General features: G+C 44.8%; 1 protein-coding gene across 6 annotated transcripts in view; it reads left to right on the forward strand.

The window, feature by feature from the left end:
- Nucleotides 1–332: 332 nt before the first annotated feature.
- Nucleotides 333–12,556, forward strand: part of DACH2 (dachshund family transcription factor 2) — a 243,303-nt gene continuing 231,079 nt past the window's right edge. For 2 of the 6 annotated variants that reach the window (XM_036402315.2, XM_036402320.2), the window contains exon 1: nucleotides 335–868. In XM_036402315.2, coding sequence (XP_036258208.1) covers nucleotides 387–868 — 482 coding nt within the window. In that variant the 5' untranslated portion in view covers nucleotides 335–386. Of the gene's footprint in view, nucleotides 869–12,556 lie in introns of all 6 variants that reach the window. The other 4 variants (XM_036402317.2, XM_036402316.2, XM_036402318.2 and 1 more) reach the window with 3 other exon arrangements.

The raw sequence follows: 12,556 nt of genomic DNA on the forward strand, positions 1-12,556 counted from the left end.
CTGGGCAGCCCCGCGGGATCCCCTCACAGCTCGGGGCACAGGACGCTCTCCCAGCCCGTGGAGCGGGAGCCCCTCGCGGCCCCAGGGTCCCCCCCCCAAAACTTTGCCCCGAGTTGCGGGGCTGGGGCGCGCTGCCCTCGCTCCCTCACGCCCCCCGCCCCAGGTGCGCGGCCGGCGCTGCCCCGCCCCGCCCGCGCCCGCAGCCACTCGCGGCGGCGGCGCTGGCGGCGGGCGGGGCGCATTGGCTGGAGGGCGCCGTCACTCTCCCCCGGCGGCGCTGGGGAGGGGTCTGGGCGCTGCGTGCGGGCGGCGGGAGCGCGGCGGTCCGGCGGCACCGCACGGAGCGCAGCGCGGGGCTGAGGCAGCCGCGGGGAGCCGCGCCGGCCATGGCGGTGTCCGCGCCGCCCGTCATCGCCGCAACTTCCAGCGGCGGCGGCGCGGGGGGCTCGGCGGGTTTGTTCCGGGCGGACCCGCTGTACTCCAGCCCCGCGGAGTCCCCGCGCCTCACCAACAGCCTCGTCAACACTTTCCTCTCGGCCGGCGGCGGCGGGGCCGGCGCGGGCGGCGGCGGCGGCAACGAGTGTAAGATGGTCGACCTGCACGGGGTGAAGGTGGCCTCGTTCCTCGTGGAGGGGCAGGAGCTGATCTGCCTGCCGCAGGTCTTTGATCTCTTCCTCAAGCACCTGGTGGGAGGGCTGCACACGGTCTACACCAAGCTGAAGCGGCTGGATATATCGCCCGTGGTGTGCACGGTGGAGCAGGTCCGCATCCTGCGCGGGCTGGGGGCCATCCAGCCCGGCGTGAACCGCTGCAAGCTCATCACCAGGAAGGACTTCGAAACTTTGTACAACGACTGCACCAACGCGAGGTGAGCGCAGGCTCCGCTCTCGCCCCCGGCCGGCCCGCGGGGAGCGCAGCCGGGGGCGGGGGCGCGGGTCCCAGGGGAGGGGGGCACCGAGGGGCTGAGCGGGGCCGGGGAGCGGCGGTGCCGACACGGGAAACTTTCCCTGCTTCCATCAGCCCCCGCCATGGCCGGGACCGCCGGGCAGCGGAGCGGCTCTGCGCGCCGCTCTCCAAACTTTTCTCCAAAGAGGGAAAGCCGATAGTTCCCGAAAACACTCCTTAAAAAAAATCCCCAACCAGAATCTCCAGAAGTTTTTTCCGTTACATTTGTCCCGCTGGAACCCGCGGCTGTGCTCCGGCGCTGCCGCGGGCGGTGCCAGCCGGGTGCCCGGGCAGGGGCTGCGGGTCCCGGTGCCCCCGGAGCGGCTCCGCTCCCGCAGCTCCGGAGCGGCCGCAGCCCCTGCCCTGCCCGGCTTCGGTCACCGAGCCCCCGGATCCCTGCTGGGTCCTGCATACTCGGGGTTATAATCCTGGTTTGTGACCTCATGGCTGCTGCCTTTAGAAATGATAATGATCTAAATAAACACAAAACCCTCTCGGGGCTCGGCAGGAGCGCTGGTGCCGTGGGGCAGGGTGTAAGGCAGGCACTCCGGAGTTCCCATTCCCCGCTTCAGCAGTTGGCGAGGGACGTCTCCAGGAACATTTCCATGTCAGCGTGCTGCTGCTGCTGCTTTCTGTGGCAGCAAACTTTCTTTACAGACGCTTCAGCGAGCTTTGGGTGCGATATCCGACCTGCGGCGTGCCCGCGTTCAGTAACTGAGGGCTTTGTGTCACTGGTTCGACCCCCCTAGCCCTGAACGGGGGTTTTATCTTTAATAACTTAATTTCGTGCCATGCGGGGCCTGATCCTGCCCTCGCTGCTGGAGCGGGAGCAGACCGGGCGTTATTCTTGAACGCAATGATCGCTTTGTTTCACATCACTTTATATTACAGGTGGCAGTTTAGAGATGCACTTTATTCCTAGGTCTGTTAATATGAACTATGTGCTTTTTTTTCCTTGCTCCCGTTCAGTTTCTGTAACCCCTTCTCCCGCTGCCTGTTTCAATGTCAGGCACCTCGATGACATCACACCCACTGCTTTATTTAAGTGATGGGTTTGGAAGTACGGTCTGAGGCTTACGTTAATTTTATTCCAATACATTAGATTACTAAGGGGCACATTTAACATGTAAATGCTTCTGTGAAATCTTTCTGAGGCTCGACTAGCATGAAAGTTGATGGTTAAAGAAAAACATCTCGTTAATTTCTGTGACCGTGCCAAAGTTTTTTATTGGGGAAATAGAGGATCTGATATGATGCAGCCTGTAGATGCAGTCTAATGATTCCTGCTCTTGTACAACCAGCCTTTTAAAATTGCAAAATGCTGCAGTGTTAAATGTTTAAAACTTGTATTTCCCAACTTTTTTTCCCCCTCTTCTCTTTGACAAAGACTTATGGGAGTGATAGGACAAGGGAATTGGAAGTGCAGGGAGCAGTGGGAAGGGAAGCTGTGGGTGAGGAGCCAAGGGATGCTCCAGGAGGGGCTGAAAGGAGCAGAGAGTGGAACGGAGCCCTGGGAAAGGCTGGGGATGAGGCAGAGCTCTCAGCTCAGACTCACACGTGTTGAATGTGCTTAAACTCTCCCCACACTGCTGTGTATTTTTCCCTGTTCGAGAATAGCAAATCCCTTTACATTTCGCTTCTCTGTGCCTCATGAAGATGCCCCTGGTTGGAAGAACCTGCTCACATCAGGTGTTTTGCATTCACGGTTTCAGGTGTAACGCGTCAGGAGTGTTATCAGCACACCTGAAACTTTGTTCAAGGATTGCAACTTAATGTTAATTGTATTCTGTCCTGCTAATTAAATGCTTAATGCCTCATTTTATTTACAGATTATTATTTCCCTTGAGCAGTCCATACTTACTGGAGAGAATGTTGGGTAAAAATAGTTAAATACATGAGTAATCTTAATTATTTTTGTTTGCTGTGAGGTGACCTGGGAAGCACTGCAGTGCACGTTATCAAACAAATCAAATGCAGTAGAACTGTTAAAAGACATGCTCACAGTTTTTAGTTCTGTACCTGGAAAGTAAAGGCTTGAAAATATGTGATCTTTTGGAAATAGTGCTCTCAACTCGGAATACTGTACATTGCTTTTCTAGTTAATATTTGTAAAAATTTGGTAGCCATTTATGTATTTATTTGAATACTGTAGAAATGGTGCAGTAAACTCAAGAGCTGCCAGTGAAAGCAGTAAGAAATGCTGGGTATCATTACTTTCACTGGTAATTGACTTGTAAAAGTCGACATCCCTTATGTTAGTGTGCACTGTCAGTTATTTTTTGAATTGGGATGCAAACTATCAATTATATATAACTGAAAAAAAGATAAATACTATTTCTCCTGCTTACTGTATTGCATTTTTCTAGTTGAGTTTGTGTACAGAGCTCGTAAGAGCTTCAGAGAAACACACGCGTGAGTGAAAGTTTTTTGGTGTGTGTGTTCTGTAGCAGGAGTTACTCTGTCCAGCAGCTCTGACCTGTAGCAGTATTTCTGTAGCACTGTTGAAATTGTCATTCACATATTTATACAATCTCCCTAATGTATATTTTTAGCCAACGCCGTGCACTCTTAATTTGCGAGCAAGGTTTGTGAAATGAAACTAACTGCTCATTTCATTGCAGGTCCCACCCTCAAGTGAGTACAACATACTGACAAAATCTAGCTCCTGATGGGCAATACCTTAGAATATTACTTATATTGTCGAGGATTGCTTAAATTTAGTAGTAAAGCATAACATTTAGTTAATTAAAAAAAAAAGGCAAGCTATAATGAGGATGTATTTTTAAAAGGAAATTTAAAACTGTAGTAAGAACATGTTTATGGTAGTACATATGTCAGTCCTGAAAAATAGGATTATATGAGTGTGATCACAAGCTCTTCCACACAGTTCTGTATTTGATGGATGCTACTGGCCACTGAAACAGCATAGTGTTGGTCTGGATTATTCAATAAATGGTCAGAATACTTTCCAGAAAAGAGTATTTCAGTGCATGTCATATTTTTTATGATTTAAAGTAACCATTTAAGCTAATATTTTGCATTACTTTGGCTATTCACAAACAATAAAAGGCTTTAGAAATGAATTTAAGCAGTAAATGCAGACATTTAATTTTATGAGATAATGAGGGTCTAGTCATGTTGACTATTAAAAGCTACCCTATAGTCAGCAGTACTCTGTCTTTTATTAGGAGACTGATGTCAAGATTATAATTAAAGCAATCCAGCCATGTAGCACTGCACACAGCTTCCTGTATATTGATAGGAAATGTAGGCATCTGATTGTCCATAAACTTCTTTCTCTAAGTGGATATTTAGCCTGCATTCAGACTTGGCCAAATCTATGAATTTTGGAGGTGTTAGCATTTTTAAATAAAGATCAGTTTTTCAGTTTCCCTCTCTTCCTTGGAGAGGAGGCTCACTTCAGACACTCTGGAGAGAGATCACTGGCAGAGTGGATTCTGCTTGAGCTGGAGAAAGGAATTCTCCCACTTTCTGAGCGATGCAGTTTTGCTTTTGGAAAAAATCCCTCTTTCTTTTTGGGTATCTTGAAAGTCTGTGCCTGTTCAAAACTCCTAAAATACTTGAATATTTTCATCAGATGCATATCTAATCTGGAGAACCCTTGATTAAAATTCCCTTCTTTCTTCATAGCACTAGAGCTGCTCCCCATTTGAAGGGTAACATGCTTTTCCTCCAAAATGGAGTATTTGTATGATTCCTGCATGTGTATATGCATAATACATATGTAATTTTCTACTGAGACTTCTACAACTGAAAAATACTGTGTTTTTGTAGCAAAGACAAAAAAGCTAAACAATTAGGTATTAATGATATTCTTGTTGCATATTCAAAAGGTCTTTGCAAGCATTTCTTCTCCTTTTTTTCTTTTCACCATTTCAACCTGCAGAACTCTTCACTGTCACTTCAAATCACACAATTCTACGAAGATAAAACAACATTTAAACTCATTTGCTTTGGGAGGAAAATTGAGCATTTGCACCCAATAAGCCTGATTGTGGAACTGCATGCAAATTGTGTTTTGATTTATCTCTTTTGCACTTTTTTCCATTTGAATTGATCTTGCATTAATTTCGCCAAGCGGCTCTGTGAGGCTGCAGATGTTGCCCTGTGTTTAATAAATCAATGAGACAGATCTGAATGAATCACTTCAGATGGATTCTCTGCTCGGTTTGATGTCTAGATGTTATTCTTAGCTTGTTATCATGACAGATGCATTAATGTTCCCATACACTGCCAGCAATGTCAAAGAGATTGAAGCTTTTAAAGTGGCGGTATCCCCTTTTCCCCCTTCTGTTGGAATAACTAAATTGCCTTTAGGAATAGGTCAAAATATAAATTTAATCTTGGCATTATCGTGGGGGAAGATGCTAAACTTCTGATCGTATTGTAACACAGGCAAATGCAGATTTTACAGAATGATTAATTATTCCCAAATAGTGGAGATCAATATTAAAATCTAAACATAGGCTAGCTCCTTAATAGAGTAACCACTTTCTCAACATTAATATTTCATTGTAATAGGAATGATACGAATAAATAATATAAGACTAGAACATGTTAAAAGTATTGCTATAAATAGAATATCATCGTGTCCAAATTGATTACAGGCTGAAGTAAGGCTTTTCTTTTTGCCTTTTTTACCTCATTAAGAATTTTCTTTTAAAGTTGTGTATGTCTGGATTCAACATCTGTTAGATTTAAAATACTTGTTTATTATGTTTCTGCTGCTGCTCACCATGTAGGGCCAGATCTGTTGGAGAAGTTGTTGATCACTGTTAATTTCAGGTCAGTTTAGTCTGGTATCCATTATCTTGGACAGAACCTGTGGAACACAAACTATAAAAGGCTGGAACGTGTCTTTTGGAAAGGTTTTAAATTCTGAGAAAAAGATAGCACAAAGTGTAAAGTACTCTGCCATAGAATAATGAAGATCTGTTTCCCACATAGGCTATGCACAGCTTTTATTCCTTAGTGTTTACTAAACCACTCGTGGTCATCTTTGTTTTTCTTTAGAGGATAAAATAGTATTTTGTGCAATCATTTTTTAAACCTGATTTCTCTCTGTGATGCTTTTATTTTCATTTTTAAAATTATCAGGAATGTTCCTTTTCCTAATCTTTCCTTGACGCGGAAGAACTTTGACTTTTTGTCTTTAAGGCTTCTGAGAATAAATTGGAGAAACTGGCTGTAACGGATCTAGATTTATGTTGGCATTCTTGGTATTCTTGCTCCAGTAGTTCCAATTTGATAAAGGAAACAATATATGTAATAGAAATTCACAGTTTATTCAAATGAGTTTAAGCTTTAGCATTGTTATATTTGCCTTTCTCTCACCAATATATCAATGTGTGGCAATAGCATTATACTCAGAAAGCCTCCAGAAGGGACCGGCTCTGTGGATGGGGAATTATTCTCACGCTGGGGCTGTGGCTGCACACGCAGCCTCTGTTTGTGCCCTGCTTTGAAAGGCAGGGAAAACCAACTTTGGTAGGAGTGAGGAGCACAGCAAAACACACTGAATTAAAGAATCACCTTTTATTGTATGGCAGTGGCCTCAGAGTGAGAAACTGGTCTCTACCTACCTTAGTAATTTTGCAGTAAATATTTCAAATGAGCCTCATGAGATGTTTTAAAGAATTGTCTTGTTTATTTCACCGCTTTCAGGCTGGAATTGGTGTTTTGTAAGGGCTGTTTGTCAGCATTAGTATTAAAAAGGTGTTGAAATCTGGGCTGTAAAGTCTGTTTTGACCTCGCTGAGGTGAACCTCCCTTTCATGCCAGGGTCTGTTTTCCAGTACAAGGGCAAAGAACTTAAAAATGTTTCTAGGATCTGAGCCCTTCTCATCAAAGGTGGGACATGTTTACTGACCCCTGCTTTTGGAAGAATAACATGTTCCTGTGTTTTTGGGTCTGATCTTGTACTTGCTGAATGTAGGATCTTGAATCCCTTTTGTGCCTTTCCAGAGGTGATAATTACGAATTTTCTGAAGTTACAAACAAAGTTATCCAAACCCTTACTTTAAAATACATGGAAAGTTCCCAGCTGGTTGCATTTGTAAGTTCTTTGTGTGATTATCAGTGTAATAAAACCTGTAGGTGTATGGAAATGCGCGATTTTAATGATTATTTACATGCACAGTACTAATATCAAACCCAAACATAATGAGGCTGCTTCAGAGTTCCTGCTGTCTGGGATGTGTTCCTTTGGTGTAAGCCAAGGCAAGGTTTTTATATGTTCTGATTAAACCTGCATTCCCAAGCACAAGTATGTTAGTTAGTAATGATTCTTAGTGATTTAGATTTATCCTGGTTGATATTAGAACTGTCCCTCGGGGCTACAAGCTTTTGATCTTTGTTCCCTCTTGGTAAAACAGGGTTATCCAAAGTGTCTCGGTAATGGGGTTTCCCCTCTCCCTCCACTCTACAACCTGTAAGAAACACTGATACCTATTAACTAATGTACTTTGATACCTGCCCCAGAAGGTTCCAATATCCGAATCCTGTAAAGCAGAAATTTCTTTGCTTGCCTTTAATTTTTGGTAGTGCAGCCATGCTGTTGTTTTGTGTGCATGTGTGTAAAGTTTATTGTCACCAGCAGACGTGGGGAGATTATATTCCCTTGTCAGTACATCCTGACCCGCTGAGCCCATTTTGCTCATTAAAATAGATTATGTCAGAGCCTTTGGTGATTCACTCACAAATACCATTTCTCCAGAAAGTAAGAACCAAACCAAATTAATGTGCTCCCTTTATTACTGTGCAGTGCTTTAAAGTGTGATGTTTAGCAGTGTATATTGTTCCTATGATAAGGTATAAAATGTTCGATTGCAATTGTGCCTGATGTTATCAAGTTTCTGGAAATTGATATCTGGTTCTGGCATTTAACCTACATCCACTCTGTCTGCTATCTATGGGATGGGTTAAAAAGAAAAAGTACTATTGATCTGTAGCTGGATTAAAGTTTGAAATCGGCAACAGCATGAGCACAAAAGGCTTTTTTATGATTTCTCAGCTTGCCATTGATCTACCAGTTTTATTGCATTCATTATTTATTAAAAGAATTTGCAAGCTAAACATAACGTTAAGCTAGTTTGCACACAGGGACTGCACTTAGGAAATTGAATGGAAATTGCATTAGAGATGAACATCTGTGCTATTTTTCCACTCGTGTGTTTATGGGTTTGTATAAAAGGTGTATTGGATTAACAGTTATAACCATTATAGCTTGCAGCAATATGTTAGAACCCCAAGCATTTAGTAGTTATTTAAGAAGGAGACTCTTTTTTCTTACACTAAAAATATGGTAATGCCATGACAAACAGAGCTTTTATTGGATTATTCCTTATTAATGGGCTTTTTACAACTAATGTGTAAAACTTGAGGTATCTTGCTATATTATGCATGTGCACTATTATCTATGCTACATAAAGCTCCATTAATATTGTCATTAATTGAAGGTTTCCAGTGACAGTATTAGTTAAGGATTTGGCATGTAGTCACTGAAGTATTGAAATGTATTTTATAGGAATGGAAGTATTGAAAAGATCCTTAATATATGTTCCTTCAGGTTTTTCCCAGCAAGTCAACTGGTTTACTCTGCTCCTTGAGCTGGGTACCTTCTGTGATGTATTGTGTCAGTGAATCGGGTGAAGTCTTAAGTATTTTGAAATACTTTTCCATTTCAGTTAAATCGTTCAGTTGCCCTTAACACTGGCTGTAGTTGTGTGTGACATAAAAAGTGTTGGGTACATCTTGAATTTTGAGGTCATCTCCTGTAATGATTTTAGAGTTTCTTTCTTGATTGTGCTTCTTTTGTAAAACAGAGGAAAAACTACTTGAGGGGCTGTGAAAAGTATGTTTGTATAATCAAGATGTTACCTACTAATTTGGTCTAAAAGTAAGTCCAGTCTGTTCATGACTAAAATGTACTGAAATATGTCACGTTGTGCATCACCAGTGCAGTTATTCTGTTCAAGGCTCAACCTGAGACATCTCACAGCTTGCAAGACTTGAGGGTTTCCTGTGCTCAGACACAGAAATGAGCTCCATGCCAGGAGGTTGTGCTGCCTCCTTGGAATGCCACCCCCTCATCCTTTCTGTCTCTGGTAGGATGACAGTATTTTGAGCAGAGGTAGCTCTGATTTTTCTTTGAAAGAATCTCAGGGCTGTTTTTCAGCAGCATTTTGCATTTACTGTTCTTAGTCTTTCTCACTCTTGTTCCCAGCCATAGGCTCCTGTGATCAGTTTTCGTATTCTATCAGAACACATTTCTGCCCCCCTGTAAGTTAAAGCAGGAGTTATATTTAATATAGGATTTTTGCAATTAAGATACACACATACTCATTGATGAAATGTTTCCATACACATAAATTTATGTATGATGTGTTTTAACTAAACTTCTGGATTTTTCCAAAGCTCTCTCAACTATGGAAATCAGCCTTGATTTTTGGAGAGGGAGACTCTAGAATAATCCAGAAACTTAGTGTAAATTTCATTTGCTATGGGCATGAACTAAAATTGCTAATAAACTTAGAGGGCTGTGTGGGCTATCTTGGTGTCCTTAGTTAGTCTTTAGTTTTTTATGTGCCTGTCATAGCCATGTAAATGAGTAACATTCTCAGCATGTAATTCAATTCTGTCCAGTCTGTGGCAAGAGAACTTTTAGGCTGGGATGCTCTTGTGGTATTTAAAATCAGCAAAACACCAAGACTTTTTTCTTTGCTGTTTTCAAGCCTGCATGGACAGTGGAACTAAAACAGAGCGCTTTTTATTTTAAAAAGTTCATCAGAGTTACTTCAGAGCTGCAGTCAGCTGCTGGATCCCAGGTGGTGCCCAGGGAACAGTGGTGTGCCAGGGTGGGGATTGGCACTGGTGCTGTTTAGCCTGGTGATAGTGATGGGGACAGTGGGGTGGAGCCATTGGGGACAGGGACAGTGGGATGGAGCCATTGCTGTCGGGGACATTGGGATGGAGCCATTGGTGTCAGGGACAGTGGGATGGAGCCATTGGGGACAGTGATGGGGACAGTGGGGTGGAGCCATTGGTGTTGGTGACAGGGACAGTGGGGTGAAGCCATTGGGGACAGTGGGGGGGACAGTGGGGTGGAGCCATTGGTGTTGGTGTCAGGGACAGTGGGATGGAGCCATTGGGGACAGTGACGGGGACAGTGGGGTGGAGCCATTGGTGTTGGTGATGGGGACAGTGGGGTGGAGCCATTGGTGTTGGTGTCAGGGACAGTGGGATGGAGCCATTGGGGACAGTGACAGTGGGGTGGAGCCATTGGTGTTGGTGACAGGGACATTGGGGTGGAGCCATTGGGGACAGGGACATTGGGGTGGAGCCATTGGGGATGTCAGGGACAGTGGGATGGAGCCATTGGGGACAGTGACGGGGACAGTGGGATGGAGCCATTGGTGTTGGTGATGGGGACATTGGGATGGAGCCATTGGGGACAGGGACATTGGGGTGGAGCCATTGGTGTTGGTGACGGGGACATTGGGATGGAGCCATTGGGGACAGTGACGGGGACAGTGGGGTGGAGCCTCAGCAGCAGTCCCAGGCTGGGTGGGGTGGGCACACCCTGGAGGGAAGGGATGGATCCAGAGGGACCTGGGCAGGCTGCAGAGGTGGGGCTGGGCAAACCTGGGGGAGTGGAGAAGGCCAAGCTCAGGGCGTGGCTGCCCCTGGATCCCTGGCAGTGCCCAAGGCCAGGCTGGACAGGGCTTGGGGCACCCTGGGACAGTGGAGGGGTCCCTGCCCATGGCAAGGGTGGGATGAGCTTTAAGGTCCCTTCCAACCCAAACCATTCTGGGATTCTGTGGTCCAGACCAGCTCCTCTGTCTCAGCAGGGTCAGCTGGAGCTGGTTGTCCTGAGCTGTCTCCAGTTAGATTTTGGATATTTGCAAGGATTGAGACTCAGCCTCTCTGGGCAACTTATTTGCAGAGTAGAAATAGCTGTGCTGTGGAAGAAAGATTTTATTGGGATGGCTGGGTTCCGTGGGATCTGGGAGTAGATGTCACAGGCAGCCACTGCTGGGGTCACTGCCCTGCAGAGGAGTCACTCAGGCAGGTCAGTACAGACACTCTGCTGCTGTGTTTGTCCTTTCTGGGAGTCTACCAAGTCATCTTGTGCCATCTCTGTCTCACAAGCAATTTCTTGAAATCCTGTGTGTGTGCGTGTGCTGAGGAGCTGACTTTCCCTATTCCACACTGCCCCTGGAGAAGAATACTTGTATATTTGTATATTTGCAATTACAAAATAAAGGTGGCTGTAAAGAAAGCTCCTGGCACAGAGGTTGTGCCAGTAGGGGGATTTAGTTACTTGTATGTTACAGTAACTTAAGAGTTGCTAATTAAGAAGATAAAGTTAGTTGAAAGAAAAAAAAAATTTGAGCTTCATTTAGAACCTCTAATCAGCATGTTTAAAATATTCTGCATTATGGTTTTTCTTACATGTGCAGCAGTTGTTTTTGCCTAGTGCAAGTTTTACATGCTTAGCTAATAGACTGTTTTGATAACAGTTAATCAGAGAATGTCCTGTGTCTGTGAAATGTTATCCCTGTTGTTTTCTGGGAGGCTGATGAAGGCATCTCTCTTTCAGGGCTGCAGGTGTCTGCAGCTGCCTCCTCTCCTCCCTGTACTTTTAAACGTTGTTGTGTGCTGAAGGAGGGCAATTTTCTAAAGAGCTGCTGAGATAATACTGAAAAATAGAAGCAGGAAAAATGTCAAGTCTTTCCAGTGAGACTTAAAATACATGTCTAAACAAGAAAAACTGAAACCCCTCCCCCAAACACAAAACCTCCCAAAACCAGCAATAAAAAAACCAGAGCAGAGCGAGGTGGTAGAATGCTGGCAGTTAGACAAGAGCAGAATGTGGATACTGAAACAGGACCCAGGGTAATGAACTGGGTGTTCTGTTCCCTCTGTTGTATGAGCTTGCTGCTGAAAGATGAATTTGTCAGTTTGGGGAGTCTTTTGGCTTGTAAGGCTTTTATTTGTTGGGTTTTTTTATATGGCAGTTCATGTACCTGATAGGTGACTTATCTGAATACCTTGAGTTGAGCAGCCTGCCATTACAAAATCATTTTTATGTTCTGCCAGGCTGTCTGGCTGTTTGCAGAGAGCTCATTCCAGGCTGGCTGCACCCTTTGCTGCCCTGCTGCATTCCAGGTGTGTGCCATGCCCAGATGTGCTGCTCTCAGCAGCCATGGTGCCTCTTGCAGGAGCCCTCAGTGAGGGTTTGGCCAGAATTGCTGCTGGAACACGCTGCAAACCTCACTTGTGCCCGTGGTCAGCAGTGCTGAAGAGCATTAATTGATCCTGCTGTTCTATGAACTAAGATTTCCTGTCTCAGAACCAGAATTGCTGTCACTTCTTTCTGCTCTGTTTTTATGAATTGCCTTGCTTGCCACACAACTGACTTTTGGTTCAAACAAATCTCTTCTTGCTGGACCTTGAGAACATTTCTGTCTTGCAGTTTTGTGAATGGCTTTTCTCTTGCATGTTAAGGTAGAGGGTTTCTGGTCATTCACTTACCTTGCCCATTTAAATATGCTTTCTTCAGAATTTTAGTGTGCATGTACCTCTCCCAC

This window comes from Molothrus ater, chromosome 14 (assembly GCF_012460135.2).
Source record: "Molothrus ater isolate BHLD 08-10-18 breed brown headed cowbird chromosome 14, BPBGC_Mater_1.1, whole genome shotgun sequence".
In the NCBI taxonomy this organism is placed as follows: Eukaryota; Metazoa; Chordata; class Aves; order Passeriformes; family Icteridae; genus Molothrus; species Molothrus ater.